Below are 15,272 nucleotides of genomic sequence, written 5' to 3'. Positions count from 1 at the left end.
CCCACACAGGAAAGGTTTACTCAAGATACTCAGCCACACTATATCTATTCACCTCGTGAAATGACTCGATGGGTGCGAGGTATCTTTGAAGCTCTGAGACCTCTGGAAACGTTACCTGTTGAAGGACTCATTCGAATTTGGGCACATGAAGCCTTGCGCCTGTTCCAGGACAGGTAAACTTAAAATATCTAGGATAGGATAAATTTCCTCTTCTTAGTGATGCAAAGTTATATGCTTGTTTTTATTAATTTGCCAGGTTGTAGCAAATAAATATTCTGTACTAGACTTCTGTTTAAAAGAATTCCCCTTTTTTTAAATTGTAGGCATTTTGTTGTAGATAGATCTCCTAAAAGCTGTCCAGGAAAGAGAAAATCTAAATGTTTTCTAGAAAATGTATACTATCAAAAGTTTTGCTTCCGTTTTCTACAATTTTTCTAGAATCTTTCCTGCAAGGTAGTTGGTGAGCTGAGAATTATCTTCAGCCTTCTTCCTTCTTCTCAGAGCTCTATTATGCTGTTATTTCCCTACTTTTATCCTGGTTAAGTCCTGTCTGCTTCCTCTCTCAATCTCCTGTGTTTATTCAGGCTTGTGGAAGATGAGGAGAGACGATGGACTGATGAAAATATCGATATGGTAGCTCTGAAACATTTCCCCAATATAGATAAAGAGAAAGCCATGTGCAGGCCCATTCTCTACAGTAATTGGCTTTCAAAGGTAAGAGAAAAACCTATCTTCTATGTGGTTGAGTTGTACAATGTTTAGGACATGGAGATATTAGGACATGGAGATATTTTCAACTAAAAACAATTAGCACATGTTTAAAAGATATAAAATTACTACCCTGCCACTTCTGTATCCGACACTGATAACAAAAATTTAAAATTCTGTGTGGAAACTTTTTCACGTAATAAATTTGTCAAAAAGGATAATAATTACAGTTAATCCATTCTGTTCTGGTTGAGGCCAGATAGGGCAACCTTTTTAGTTCTACTGTGGTATGTTGACTTGAATATTAGTTGGCCAGTTTAACTATGAAATGTTTGCAAAACTCAGCCTGTGTAGCTGACCATGATTCTTGATAGCCATGTTAAAATTTAAATTTAATTTAAGTAACTACTTCATTCTTATATCCTTGAGGAAGAAAGTTAACCTAAATGAAAATATGGATCAAGATTTTATTTTATATTAAACTGGTTTTATCTTTTTCTGTGTATAGAATGAGTTGTCTCAGTTAAATAATTGTGCTATTTTTTTAGGATTGTTCAGAATTTCAGTGCTGATTTTTTATTATTTCCATTTATTTTGCATCAGTACTTTTCTTGCAGCATCATGATTTGGAAATAAATGTTACATTCCTGTCAGCTTTGTTTATTTTGGGGGAAAACTCAAGGCAGTGACTGCTTAATATGAAACAATTTTTAATGAGAAATCAAGCACCTTTGCAAATGAACATTTTATGCATCTTAAGATAATACCCTAAACATAGTCAGCTTCAGCATTTATGTGTGTCTGTGTACATACAAAAATATTTGCTTGTTCTATTTTTTGTTAGGACTATATCCCAGTTGATCAAGAGGAGTTAAGAGATTATGTGAAAGCAAGACTGAAAGTTTTCTATGAAGAAGAACTCGATGTGCCACTTGTTTTATTCAATGAAGTGTTAGATCATGTGCTACGAATTGATAGGTATGTGTATTACTACTGTGTTTCCTCAAAAGTAAGACCTACCTCGAAAATAAGACCTAGCTTGATTTTGGGGGCTGGGCCTAATATAAGCCCTGCCCCCAAAATAAGCCCTAGTTTTGGGGCAAAGTGCACACCTAAAAATCAAGCTAGGGTGGGGAGGGCTGGAGTTATCATTGCAGCCAGGTCTCCCATGGATCGACACTTGCCTCGCTGGCCTACTTCTTCTGCAGCCGAAGGAGCAGCTTCATTCTGCAGCTGAGAATGGAGCTCCAGCCTGCATTTCTCAGTCAAAAGCCTTTCTGGAAGTGCCTGTACAGCCGAGAACTGAGCTATAGATTGAATTGATATGGATTGAATCCATAGCTTGGTTCTCGGCTACACAGGCCTTCTTAGAAAGGCCTTTGACTGCAAAATGCAGGTCGGAGCTCCATTCTCAGCTGCAGAATGAAGCTGCTCTTTTGGCCGCAGAAATGGGCCAGCTGGGCAGGGCTGTCAGTGCCGGAGGTGAGTGGAAAATAAGATCAGGTGGCTCTTTTGGAGGCAAAAAAAAAAAGATCGGGTGTTATTTTCGGGAAACCATGGCAAGAAAAATGTATATTATTAAGTTAATCTAATTTTCATTTTAAGAAGGAATATTTAATGTTTTCTTGGATATTGAATACTGGAAAGAATCTCCAATAATGTTTTATAAATACATTTAAGACTCTAATTGTGTGTATGTTCATCTGTAGGAACATTCCATTGAATGTAATGAATAAATAATTCCTATAGAAGGAAATGAGTTATACTGGTAGCTTGCATTATATTCACTAAATGAAGTATCTTTTCAGAATCTTCCGTCAACCTCAGGGGCACTTACTTCTCATTGGTGTCAGTGGAGCAGGAAAAACAACTCTGTCTCGGTTTGTGGCGTGGATGAATGGTCTAAGTGTCTACCAAATTAAGGTTATTACAACCACTCTTTCAAATAGTAGAACTAAAACCAATTTATGTTGCTTTCCTTTTATAGACTACATAAAAACAAAAATTGACCCACAATTGTGATTCACAGGTACATAGAAAGTACACTGGTGAAGATTTTGATGAAGATCTAAGAACGGTATTGAGACGATCTGGCTGCAAGAATGAGAAAATTGCATTCATAATGGATGAATCAAATGTACTTGATTCTGGATTCCTGGAGAGAATGAACACTCTTCTGGCCAATGGAGAGGTAACTTAATGAAGAGCTTAGGGAAAAGCTGGATCTAGATTTCTGTATTTTAAAATGAAAAAAGCCATTGTTCCATCAGTTACCGTGATCAGTTGAAATTTAATCTCTGAGCTGAAGAACAACCAGTCTGCAGTAAAACAGTTGTATAACTCTATGTATTTGTGCTGTCAGAAACTTGGAATTCAGCCCTTCTCTAAGAGTTTCCAGAATCAATTAGATTTCTAATGTGCATTTTCTCAATGTAGGTCCCTGGACTGTTTGAAGGAGATGAATATGCCACACTTATGACTCAGTGTAAGGAAGGGGCCCAGAAAGAAGGCTTAATGTTGGATTCACATGAAGAACTTTATAAATGGTTCACTAGTCAAGTGATCCGAAATCTGCACGTAGTCTTTACCATGAATCCATCTTCAGAAGGATTGAAAGATAGAGCAGCTACATCTCCAGCCCTCTTCAACAGGTACTGCACCATTAATACACTATGTGTGAATAATTTCCATTAATTCATTTCAAAATATGGCAATATTGTCTTATCTTGTTTAGGTGTGTATTGAACTGGTTTGGAGACTGGTCCACTGAGGCACTTTATCAAGTTGGTAAAGAATTCACTAGCAAAATGGATCTTGAGAAACCAAATTACATTGTGCCTGATTACATGCCAGTTGTCTATGACAAGCTGCCACAGCCTCCATCACATAGAGAAGCTATTGTAAACAGCTGTGTGTTTGTTCATCAGACACTTCATCAGGTAGATTCAGCTTTTCATTTTGATACGGGTTTTTTGTGCTCTTAATCAGACAATCCTAGATGAAGATATTGCATTTGTGTTTTGTGGAGGAAATTTTAAAACTTACCAATTTGTACCAACATTTTATTTGACGGCAGGCTAACGCTCGACTAGCAAAACGAGGTGGCAGAACAATGGCCATCACTCCTCGTCATTATTTGGACTTCATCAACCACTATGCAAATTTATTCAATGAAAAGAGGAGTGAATTGGAAGAACAGCAGATGCATTTGAATGTTGGACTCAGGAAAATCAAGGAAACTGTGGACCAGGTATAAACCTAAACAAAGGACAATGGGGGAGGGGGGGGAGAGAAATTCTTGACAACCCCTAGAAGTTATTACAGAACTTTCCATTAATGCACGTTGACATTATTGAGAATCTCATATCTATTCCAGGTAGAAGAACTGCGCCGTGACTTAAGAATAAAAAGTCAGGAGCTTGAAGTGAAGAATGCAGCAGCTAATGATAAATTAAAAAAGATGGTAAAAGATCAACAAGAAGCAGAGAAGAAAAAGGTGAGGACTCTGATTGGTTTAATAACACGAAAATGACTACTATGTACATGGCTGAGATTCTAATATTTCACTTTGTATAACTTGCCCTAGGTTATGAGCCAAGAAATTCAAGAACAGTTACACAAACAGCAAGAAGGTATTGCAGATAAGCAAATGAGCGTGAAAGAAGATCTGGATAAAGTAGAGCCTGCAGTTATTGAGGCACAGAACGGTAGGCAGATATTATGAAATTGGGGGGGGGGGGGAGAAGCAATTATATATATATATCAGCTTGGGTCTGCAGCATGCTCTACTATCTGCTGTTCAGTGAACTCTTTTCAGTAATTGTTTGGTTTTAGTATATCATCTCTCACAGAAATTTAATAAGAGCAAAGAAAACAATATTACATTCTTAAGCTTAAATCTTTGGGAGAATAATTGGAACAAACAATCATATTCTACTCTGACTATGCACAAAGCAATAATTGCACAGCTTTTCAGAATACCTGCTCATATTGCCACTTAAGCTGTTGTAGCTATTGATGGCTTTACTATGAGTTAAAAATACAAAATATTGGAATGTAACATGACTTTAAAAAAAAAAAAAAAAGATGGCTACAATGAACATTACTAGTCTATTAGATTATTTGTGGTAGCTGATGGTATATCTGAAAAGTGAGAAAAGTGATTTTTTTTCCTGTGCTTTACGGGCACTACTAGAGCTACCAGAAAAATCTTACAGATTTTACCTATAAATTATTTGTTTAAATTAAAATTGATTTGTGTGTGTGTGTGTGTGTCTGTATGTAAGATTAAAATTGTTCAAATCATCTCTGAATTTGCTTTTTGCTGTTTTCTCCTAAATCATTTTCTTTCACGCCTGGCTGATTGGGTTTGTTCCTGCTTAGCTGTTAAATCAATAAAGAAGCAACATCTGGTGGAGGTCCGTTCTATGGCGAATCCACCTGCGGCAGTGAAGCTGGCACTAGAATCGATCTGTCTGCTTTTGGGTGAAAGTACAACTGATTGGAAACAGATACGTTCTATCATAATGAGGGAAAACTTCATCCCAACCATTGTAAACTTTTCTGCTGAGGAGATCAGGTGAATAATTTGGAAATGTATTTTAGCTGCTTCTGGGAACTGAATGAAATTGTTCACAGAGACTTCTGAAAGATGACCAGATTACAAATACAAAATATGAAGAGCTGATTTTGCTAAATCTTTAGGCAGAAAGAATCATTTATTTACAATGTCACTTTCTTGCCCTCCATCTCTAACCTGTATCAGGTTAATGAAGACTTCTTGGGGTCTGTGAGATCCAAAATGGAGACTGTTGTTTACAGCAGCCCATATATTATTACAACAGTAATAAAACTGCAGTCTTTGAACTAAATTTCATTCTCCATTCCCATCGGCAGCCTGAAATGTATGTCGCATGCTCAGTGCTTTTTTCCATCCCTTAATAGCGGTGAGCTCTATAAAGAAACAACATCTTATTGAAGTAAGAACTATGGCCAATCCACCTCATGCAGTAAAACTGGCTTTAGAATCAATTTGTCTCTTGTTGGGTGAGGAGACAAGTGACTGGAAAAAGATCAGGCCAGTTATTATCAGAGATAATTTCATCAGCAGCATTGTCAACTTTAATATTGAAGATATAAGGTATTTGTAGTTTTAGCTCTATTTAATATGGTGATGGTGATAGTTGCACAATTGGAACTTGTATATTGAATATTTGCCTGTATGGTTCTTTAAACTCTTTTGCTGTTCTAGTGATGCCATCCGAGAGAAGATGAAGAAGAACTATTTATCAAATCCAAGCTACAATTATGAAATTGTGAACAGAGCATCTTTGGCTTGTGGACCTATGGTAAAATGGGCTATTGCACAGGTAAGAAATCTGTTTGGAAAGATCATATTTTCAAAATAAGAGATAGAAGCTGGGGCTGCAGTAGGTTTTTTGATTCCTGAAAGTTGATAAAACAGTGAGAGGAAAGCAAAATGCTTTGTGGAAAAAGCAGTTTTGGATAAAAAGAAAGAAACAAATGAAAATGCTAAATAGGACCAAAAGGAAAAAAAATGGAAAACAGTACCAAGCAGGTTTTGTCAAGTATTTGTAGAACAGAAAGGGAAGTGCCCGTTCAGTGCCATTCAAAACTGGTAAACCGACTCTCCCTATTCTATTCTAATTTATTTCAGTTTTTTATAGTATAATTTAGTGCTGAAATACATCCATCTTCCTTAAGCATGCCTACTGTCAAAAATCAAAGAGTGAAGTTGCAGACTTTTAGATTTGAGGGGAATTTTCTCCTTCTCCAATGTGTCCTTCCCACACAAATCCATAGCTCTGTACACATCTTCAAAATCTCTCTGCAGATCCCCAGTGCTGGAGTTGGTGGGTTTCTATGGGGGAGGAAGAATTCCTCCCATTCAGTTTCACAAACAAGAAGTATTTCTTCAGTGAAAATAATCCACTGGGTTTCATCTTAGCAACTTTCTCACATCAGACTGTTTATATGAGGGCTTTTGGAGGACTGTTAACATCCCAAATTGTCTGGAAATTGAGTGCCTGCTCTTTCTTCCAGTTGAACTATGCTGACATGTTGAAGCGAGTAGAGCCCCTGAGGAATGAGCTGCAGAAACTTGAGGACGATGCCAAAGACAACCAGCAGAAGGCCAATGAAGTTGAGCAGATGATTAGAGACCTGGAGACCAGCATTGCTCGTTACAAGGAGGAGTATGCTGTACTGATTTCTGAAGCTCAGGCCATTAAGGCAGATCTAGCTGCTGTGGAAGCAAAAGTGAGACTGCCACTTTTTGTTAAATGTTTGTTAATTTTTTGTTAAGTTCTGATTAGACCAAAGTCAGGCTTTTATTTTTCTTGTGAGCACTGAATTCCATTTTAAATGACCAACATGAGTCTTAAGACACTTGTTTTGACTTCTATACTGTAGTTTCAGAACAGGTAGTCCTCACTTAACATTCATTCAGCAACCATTCAGTGTTAATGACAATGTTGAACAAAAGGACTTCAAAGGTCCTTAAAGTTTTGGCCAGTGCCCCCCATGATCATGTGAACAAAATTTGGGCATTTTATAACCAGCTCACACTTAAAACCAGATTGCAGTGTCATACAATCATGTGATCACTATTTATGTGATTTTCCCTGCCAGCTTCCCACAAGCAAATACAATGGGAACGCTGACAGGTCACAGATCAGTTGCATAAGTCTCCCCGCACTCCTGGCTTTTCTTTGCTCACACGCACTATGCTCTCCTTCCCACATCCGACCTTCCTACACTCACTCCTTCCCGCAGCACTGCCCTTCCCCCAATTTGTGCCTGGTCGGCACCAAGTCTCCCAGGCCATCGCCTCCTACCTTTGGCACTCCCTCTTTTCTTATCTGAGACTCAATAGCCTACACATCTCAGTTACAGTGGCAGTCAGGACTATCTGTACTGATTGGAGGCCTCTTTGAAGAATAGAAGACCAATGGGAAAGGGTAATATTGATGCTAATCACAGTTTATGATATGCTGCAGAACTATTCTCAGCTATGATTAAAATTTCTTGCAGTTTTCCTGGAGCTCTATACTTTGCTCTTGTTTCTCTCTTGCCTCCCATTTCCCACTGATATTATGTTAGGGCCAAGTTTTTAATAATAGTGTTTTCCATGAAATGACAACAAAAATTTTGAGTTTGGATTTTGTTTGAATATATTAATTGCTTCACTTCCAGGTAAATCGTAGCACAGCTCTTTTGAAGAGCTTGTCCGCTGAACGTGAAAGATGGGAGAAAACAAGTGAAACCTTCAAGAATCAGATGTCCACAATTGCAGGAGACTGTTTGCTCTCAGGAGCATTTATTGCTTATGCTGGTTATTTTGACCAGCAGATGCGGCAAAACCTGTTCACAACATGGTCCCATCACTTACAGCAGGCAAATATTCAGGTAAAAAAAAAAAAACATTCATGGATCATAAAATCATTCACCATTTGTTACAAACAGTTGAATCACTTATTGTGTGGCATGATGTACCAACTGTTTGGAGCTTGGAATGCCATATCAGTATCTTGTTCCTTGATATATGTTAGCCTTAGTATTTACAGCTGAACAGCCTGGATCATTTGGAGTACCGTATATTCCGGCGTATAAGACGACTGGGTGTATAAGACAACCCCCAACTTTTCCAGTTAAAATATAGAGTTTGGGCTATACTCACCGTATAAGACTACCCCTGTTCCAACGAACACCAAATAAAAATTAAAAAACAGATTTGATTTCAATATGGTAATTTTAATTCAAATGCTTATGACATGCAGGTACTTAGCAGGAAAACTGTCACTTATAAACATAAGGCTGTTTGTCATCAAACATGTAAACATAAAACAGTGCAAGTGGATTAAACTTTTCCTAATTCATTCTAAAGCTGAAAGGAAGGATAAGACNTGGCAACCGATTCTTATTTATGATGGTCACATTGTTCCAGGGTCATGTGATCACCTTTTGCAAACTTGTGACAAGCAAAGTTAGTGGGGAAACCAGATTCACTGAACAGCCAGCCATGTTACTAATTTAATCTCTCTCCTTCTTTCTTTCTCTCTCTCCCTCTCTTTCTTTCTCTCTCCCTTTCTCTTTCCCTCTCTCTTTCTTTCTCCCTCCCTCTCTCTTTCTCTCTCCCTTTCTGTCCCTGTCTCCCTTTCTTTCTCTCTCTCCCTGTCTCCCTTTCTCTCTCCCTCTCCCTCCTTCTTTCTCTCTCTCTCTCCCTGTCTCCCTCTTTCTCTCTCCCTGTCTCCCTCTCCTCTTTCTCTCCCTCTCTCTATTTCTCTTTCCCTCTTTCTCTCCCTCTATTTCTCTCTCCCTCTCAAAGATCCTTAAAATCCTTAAAGGTTATGCTTGGGCGGAATACTTTTTCTTTTACAGATGGGGCGGGTGGGCCTGACATTCGCGCGCAGGCAGGACCCCACCCGCCGAGCCACCGCTTCCCCATCGCCCTCCACGCCAGCCTGCTCCGTCTCCAGACCTCCCAGCTGACGGGTGCAGGTCCGGGGGTTGCAAGCTGACAGGCGCAGGAGTTCGGCGCTGCAGCGGCCTCCGCTTTGCCCTCCGCACTGGCCAAAGCGTTGCCTGACGTTCCGGCCGACGGGCGCAGGTCCGGGGGTCGCCAGCTGACGGGCGCAGGAGGTAGGCGCCGCCGCAGCCTCCCAGCCGCTTGCTTCTTTGCCTGGAGCAGTTGCAAGGGCTTGCATGGTCCCCAAGGGCCGCTGACGCGCTCCCCGCCGCCGCCGCCCATGCAAGCCCTTGCAACTGCTCCAGGGGAAGAAGCAAGTGGCTGGGAGGCCGCGCCGGCGCCTACCTCCTGCGCCCGTCAGCTGGCGACACCCGGACCTGCGCCCGTCAGCTGGAACGTCAGGCAACACTTTGGCCGGTGCGGAGGGCGAAGGGGAGGCCGCTGCAGCGCCTAACTCCTGCGCCCGTCAGCTGGTGACCCCCGGACCTGCGCCCGTCAGCTGGGAGGTCTGGAGACGGAGCAGGCTGGCGTGGAGGGCGATGGGGAAGCGCTGGCTCGGCGGGCGGGGTCCTGCCTGCGCGCGAATGTCAGGCCCACCCGCCCCATCTGTAAAAGAAAAAGTATTCCGCCCAAGCATAACACAGAGGCTTGAGACACGGAGGTGCGGGACGCGGAGCGGTGCGGTGGGAGGCGGCAGGATGGGGGGAGGGGTTACCTGCATCCTGCCAGCCGAACTCTGGAAGCCTGCCTGAATACCCGTATTTTCCGGCGTATAAGACGACTGGGCGTATAAGACGACCCCCGACTTTTGAGAAGATTTTCAGGGTTTAGAAAGTCGTCTTATACGCCGGAAAATACGGTATGTATATCCATTTAATCTCTGTTTTGTTTTTTATGTGCACCTTAAAATAAACTATTGTAAATAACAAAACAGTATTGTAAAAATGGGCAGAAATCATGAATTTGTGCTAACAAGGATGGCCTAGGACATTTTGCTCATGAAGAAAAGTAGCATATTAACCACTCTCCAGAATCATGCTAGAGGTTCATCCAAATCATTTTGGTCTCTGGGGCAGAAATTCCATAAATGCTTCCATCCATCCTGACAACCAAACAAACACAATATTTTTTATGCCTTACGTAGCGTCAAAAACTGATGAGGCAAGCATTTATAAAAAGACTTCAGCCAACATTAGATAAAACCCTTCAAATATTCAAAGATCTACACAAATGCTTCAATTAGTAGTACATTTAGCTTTTCGGTTTTGAAAAACAGATATTATAGGTGCCATAGTGAAAGGCCCATCGTTATCCATTAGGACAACTGTAAAGGCAACTGAAGATGCAGTGACTTGTTACCTTACCTCTAACTCATCTCTGATAATTCTTTGTCCTTGGTTGTGATAACAAAGAGCTAGATTGTTTCCAGACAGCCGCCTTTCTCAGAGAAACTGCTAAAAGAAAAATGGGAGAAAAAACTTCCAGAAAAGGAGGCATCTGGCACATACCTTTATATGGATATCTGAATATACAGTGATTAGCAGCATTCTCAAATCCTTTGAGGTGAATTGGGCCGAGAGAGAGTGACTGCCCTAAAATCAGCCACCCAGCTTCCATGACTAAGGTAGGCCTGGAACTCACCATCTTCTGATTTCTAACCTGGGGCCTTAACCTCTAGTGATTGTTTTTATGAAAAAGAATGTATTCTGATCGAAATGTTTATCAATACATAAACTAGTATCCTTAAAGAAGGGTTCTTTTTTTCTGCAGCCTATAGTAAATACAGTATTTCTAAGTTCACAATTNGCTGCCGCGGCCTCCCAGCCGCTTGCTTCTTCGCCTGGAGCAGTTGCAAGGGCTTGCATGGTCCCCAAGGGCCGCTGACGCGCTCCCCGCCGCCGCCGACCATGCAAGCCCTTGCAACTGCTCCAGGCGAAGAAGCAAGCGGCTGGGAGGCCGCGGCAGCGCCTACCTCCTGCGCCCGTCAGCTGGCGACCCCCGGACCTGCGTCCGTCGGCCGAAACGTCAGGCAACGCTTTGGCCGGTGCGGAGGGTGAAGCGGAGGCCGCTGCAGCGCCGAACTCCTGCGCCCGTCAGCTGGCGACCCCCGGACCTGCGCCCGTCAGCTGGGAGGTCTGGAGACGGAGCAGGCTGGCGTGGAGGGTGATGGGGAAGCGGTGGCTCGGCGGGCGGGGTCCTGCCTGCGCGCAAATGTCAGGCCCACCCGCCCCATCTGTAAAAGAAAAAGTCTTCCGCCCAAGCATAACACAGAGGCTTGAGACACAGAGGCGCGGGACGCGGTGCGGCGGGAGGCGGCAGGACGGGGGGAGGGGTTACCTGCATCCTGCCAGCCGAACTCTGGAAGCCTGCCTGAATACCCGTATTTTCCGGCGTATAAAACGACTGGGCGTATAAGACGACCCCCGACTTTTGAGAAGATTTTCAGGGTTTAGAAAGTCGTCTTATACGCCAGAAAATACGGTATGTTTCTCCAATACTTGCCCCATTTTGATTAAAGATACGTATACTTGGATCCAAATTTCAATCAGTGGATAAAGGATATTGCTGAAGGGTTAACAATATTTTATGAGGGTAAAACAAATCACAGTAGTAGTAGAAAGGGAACAAATACATTTATTAACCCACAGGTATTTGTCAATTCTTGGCTTTTCTTAAGTAAACCATAATCCTCATTTTACAGTTCCGTACAGATATTGCTAGAACAGAATACTTGTCGAATGCAGATGAACGTCTTCGCTGGCAAGCAAGTTCTCTCCCTGCAGATGACTTGTGCACAGAAAATGCAATTATGCTCAAGAGATTTAACAGGTACTTTACTTTTCATCAGGCATTTTCATCCAAAAACCTGTTTAGAAAAACACTATTAACACTTGTAATTATTCCTGCCTAAACCTTTGTTCCTGTGATTGAATGATTTTCAGCTATTTCTAGGGGAAAGAACATTACTTTTGCTATACTCCTAGGACAGGATGTTGTATAAATATTCTGATACTGTGGCATTTCCAAGAATCTTCTGATGTAGTATGAAGAGAATGGCTAATAATTGTAGGCATCTTTTCCCCTAAGAATAGCACTGGGAATAATACATTTATGTATCATATTTCCTATATCATGAAAGAAAGTCATTCCCAGGGAAATATGTTCCAAAAACAGTGTGCATTGCTGTACCACTGTTTTAATAAACCAATGATACTGGTTTTGTTAAAGAAAAATATGCCATCTAAGATGAAAATCATCTTATCATGAAATCATGAAAATCATCTTATTTTCATAAGATGAAAATCATCTAAATTCTCATCCAAAAAGTTAACAGCAACTCTCAGCAATCCCTTCCCATGTGATTAATGGTTCCAAAAAGTTCAAGATATCAATCAGTTCAAGTATTATTTAAGAATAATTACAAAATGTCTAGGCCACTTGGGAGGTTTATAAGAAGACGGGCAAAATTATATTAAGTATTCATTAGATATCTGAAGATTATGTTTTAACAGATTAGACACTAACATAGTTTAAAATGGAATTTTCAAAGATATATCTTACATGCTTTAAATAAATATTCACTATTCCCAAGTAGCAGTCAGACTGTGTTTGACTGTGGTATGCCTGTTAGAAGCGCAACATTCAATAGAATAGCAGATTAAATAGAAATTTGGAAGCTCAAAGAAGTAAAATGTAAAGGCAACAGAATTATTTTTGGTGAATATTAACAAATGAAGCTTTTATCATTCAGTTTCCAGCATACATCATGAATTCGAATCATGAATTTAATAGTGATGGCATTGAAAAAAAATCTTAATACAATATTATTAAACTCTCTTTTGAAAAATGACTCCAGTGAATATATGGAGTAAAAATATTCTTTTGTTAGCTTCCTTAAAACTTAAGAAATTATATTTTAGGTATCCCTTAATTATCGATCCTTCGGGCCAAGCTACAGAATTCATCATGAATGAATACAAGGACCGTAAAATAACTCGCACTAGCTTTTTGGATGACGCGTTCAGAAAGAATTTGGAAAGTGCCCTGCGATTTGGTAATCCTCTGCTTGTCCAGGTTTGTTGCTGTTGCATGTTTTGCCTTCAAAAACTAAGGAGAGTTCATATCATTTTTACTTTTATGAAAACAAACAGCACTTATCTGTAATTCAAGTGCAGAAAAAAATGTAAGTACAATCAGTAATATGGAACCCATGTAATATTGAAAGGAACAGGATCTAGAGATACCCAAGCCTACCTCATGAAACCACTGAAATAAAAGCACTTAGCAACCAGGGCTAATAATAAGCAACCAGGGCTGATAAGACATTGACAAGAATGTCTCTTTTCGTCCTAAGCTATATTATTTCTGAACTTACTTAAAATTTGTGTCTTAAAATTCATGCTATTTCTTGTAATTGGTAAGCAAAATTTAGGTTGTAGAATAAATATATCTTATAATGGCTTCCATCAGTGAATGTTATTGAAAAATTTAAACAGTTCTGAGCAAAAAGTTTGGAGTCATCAAAACATAAAATGTTGTTTGCAGTGTTGCAGTCAGAGTTCTCTCCCCTTATATTCACACATGCTACAAACAACAAGCCCTCTACAAAAGAAGCTTGGCTTGGATCATGATGTCACATTATCATGCCTGTTTTCCTTTCCATGTGTTGAGGATAGTATATTAGCAGATATAACTACATTTTTTAAAGATTCAACTTATTCAAATGTTAGATTTCTCTAAAAAAGATGAGCCTGAATTTAAGACTTTTACCTATCTAAACAGAAGACAGGATAAGAAAAACAATCTTCATTAACTTATTGTTCGCAAATCTGAGTAAATTATTTTGGGGGGAAAATCTAGTTTTCTTCAAAGTAAATAGACTATCCCCAAAAAAAATTTAGGTAATCCTTGACTTATAAGCACAATTGGGCCTGAAATTTTGATCACTAAGCATTGCAGTCATTAAGCAAGTCGTAGCTTTCTTTCAGAAAGTAGTTCAAGAGGATTTTATCTCTACTGATTCCATGTATGCCTGATCACTTTGTCATCTTGTCCAGGATGTGGAGAGCTATGACCCTGTTCTGAATCCTGTACTGAACCGTGAAGTCCGTAGAACTGGTGGTCGAGTTCTTATCACTTTGGGAGATCAAGATATTGATTTATCACCATCATTTGTAATATTCCTCTCCACCCGAGACCCAACAGTAAGGAATAAACTTGTTTTTACAAGACCAGTAGTTGATGGCAGTGGATAGGGAAGGCTATTTAAAGGTTACATTGAATGTTTTTGTTTTATAGGTTGAGTTTCCACCAGATCTCTGTTCTCGTGTGACATTTGTCAACTTCACAGTAACTCGTAGCAGCTTACAGAGCCAATGCCTAAATGAGGTACTGAAAGCTGAAAGACCAGATGTGGATGAGAAACGTTCTGATCTCCTCAAACTTCAAGGTATAGTCACTGAAAAACCAAATCTCCAACATTTTTAGCACCTAGAGAGCTGCAGAAAGAAAAGAATCGAATCCTGTTTCTGTTCTACAACAGTACCGATATCAATTTCATTAGCAAATAGACCTACCTGGATGTTTGAGATTCAGCTCTATTAAATATGGTTACCAGAGCAGAACTCAAAAAGTCAGATTCTTGTTTTTCAGAACAAGTTAAAAAGAGTACTGGTCTCATTTCCTTGTTAAGTCTCTTTTTAAAAAATCATTTTCCTAAACAAACTTCCATCACTAAAAAAAAACCCTTTAATTATTAACATTTATTTGCACAGATACCTTATTTATGCTTCTAGAAAAACTACATTAGATTAGGCAGGATGCTTAAAATTGCTTTGCGTTGTTTAAAATTATTCTTGTAAGACCAACCCATATTCCAAAGTTCAAAATTAAATAGAATCCAAAATATATGTATTTTATATGCTGTTCTCACTCTGGGTGGCACATAAACTTAATAAATTTAGGAATTTCCTAGCAATTGTCAGTTCAGACTCATAAATGATTCTCATCTCTATTAAAAAATAAAAAGCGTTAGTAATTTTTTTTGCTGTTGCTTTGTGTCCACTCTGTTAAAAGG

General features: G+C 39.9%; 1 protein-coding gene across 1 annotated transcript in view; it reads left to right on the top strand.

Moving 5' to 3' along the window:
- DYNC1H1 (dynein cytoplasmic 1 heavy chain 1) overlaps positions 1–15,272 on the top strand; it is a gene marked incomplete at its 5' end in the record, with an annotated part of 43,287 nt that overhangs the window by 13,813 nt on the left and 14,202 nt on the right. The window contains 18 exons of the mRNA XM_015824049.1: positions 10–173; positions 585–714; positions 1,553–1,686; positions 2,517–2,631; positions 2,738–2,899; positions 3,145–3,359; positions 3,443–3,647; positions 3,785–3,958; positions 4,085–4,204; positions 4,295–4,415; positions 5,092–5,287; positions 5,960–6,077; positions 6,772–6,987; positions 7,924–8,136; positions 11,898–12,025; positions 13,117–13,270; positions 14,254–14,400; positions 14,495–14,645. Of these exons, the coding sequence (XP_015679535.1) occupies positions 10–173; positions 585–714; positions 1,553–1,686; positions 2,517–2,631; positions 2,738–2,899; positions 3,145–3,359; positions 3,443–3,647; positions 3,785–3,958; positions 4,085–4,204; positions 4,295–4,415; positions 5,092–5,287; positions 5,960–6,077; positions 6,772–6,987; positions 7,924–8,136; positions 11,898–12,025; positions 13,117–13,270; positions 14,254–14,400; positions 14,495–14,645 (2,863 nt within the window). The remainder of the gene's footprint in view (positions 1–9; positions 174–584; positions 715–1,552; positions 1,687–2,516; positions 2,632–2,737; positions 2,900–3,144; positions 3,360–3,442; positions 3,648–3,784; positions 3,959–4,084; positions 4,205–4,294; positions 4,416–5,091; positions 5,288–5,959; positions 6,078–6,771; positions 6,988–7,923; positions 8,137–11,897; positions 12,026–13,116; positions 13,271–14,253; positions 14,401–14,494; positions 14,646–15,272) is intronic.

The sequence above is a fragment of the Protobothrops mucrosquamatus genome, unplaced genomic scaffold (assembly GCF_001527695.2).
Source record: "Protobothrops mucrosquamatus isolate PMUCROS unplaced genomic scaffold, P.Mucros_1.0 scaffold2097, whole genome shotgun sequence".
Lineage (NCBI taxonomy): Eukaryota > Metazoa > Chordata > Lepidosauria > Squamata > Viperidae > Protobothrops > Protobothrops mucrosquamatus.
Note: the sequence above shows the minus strand (reverse complement) of the source record. Positions and strands in the feature narration are given on the sequence as shown.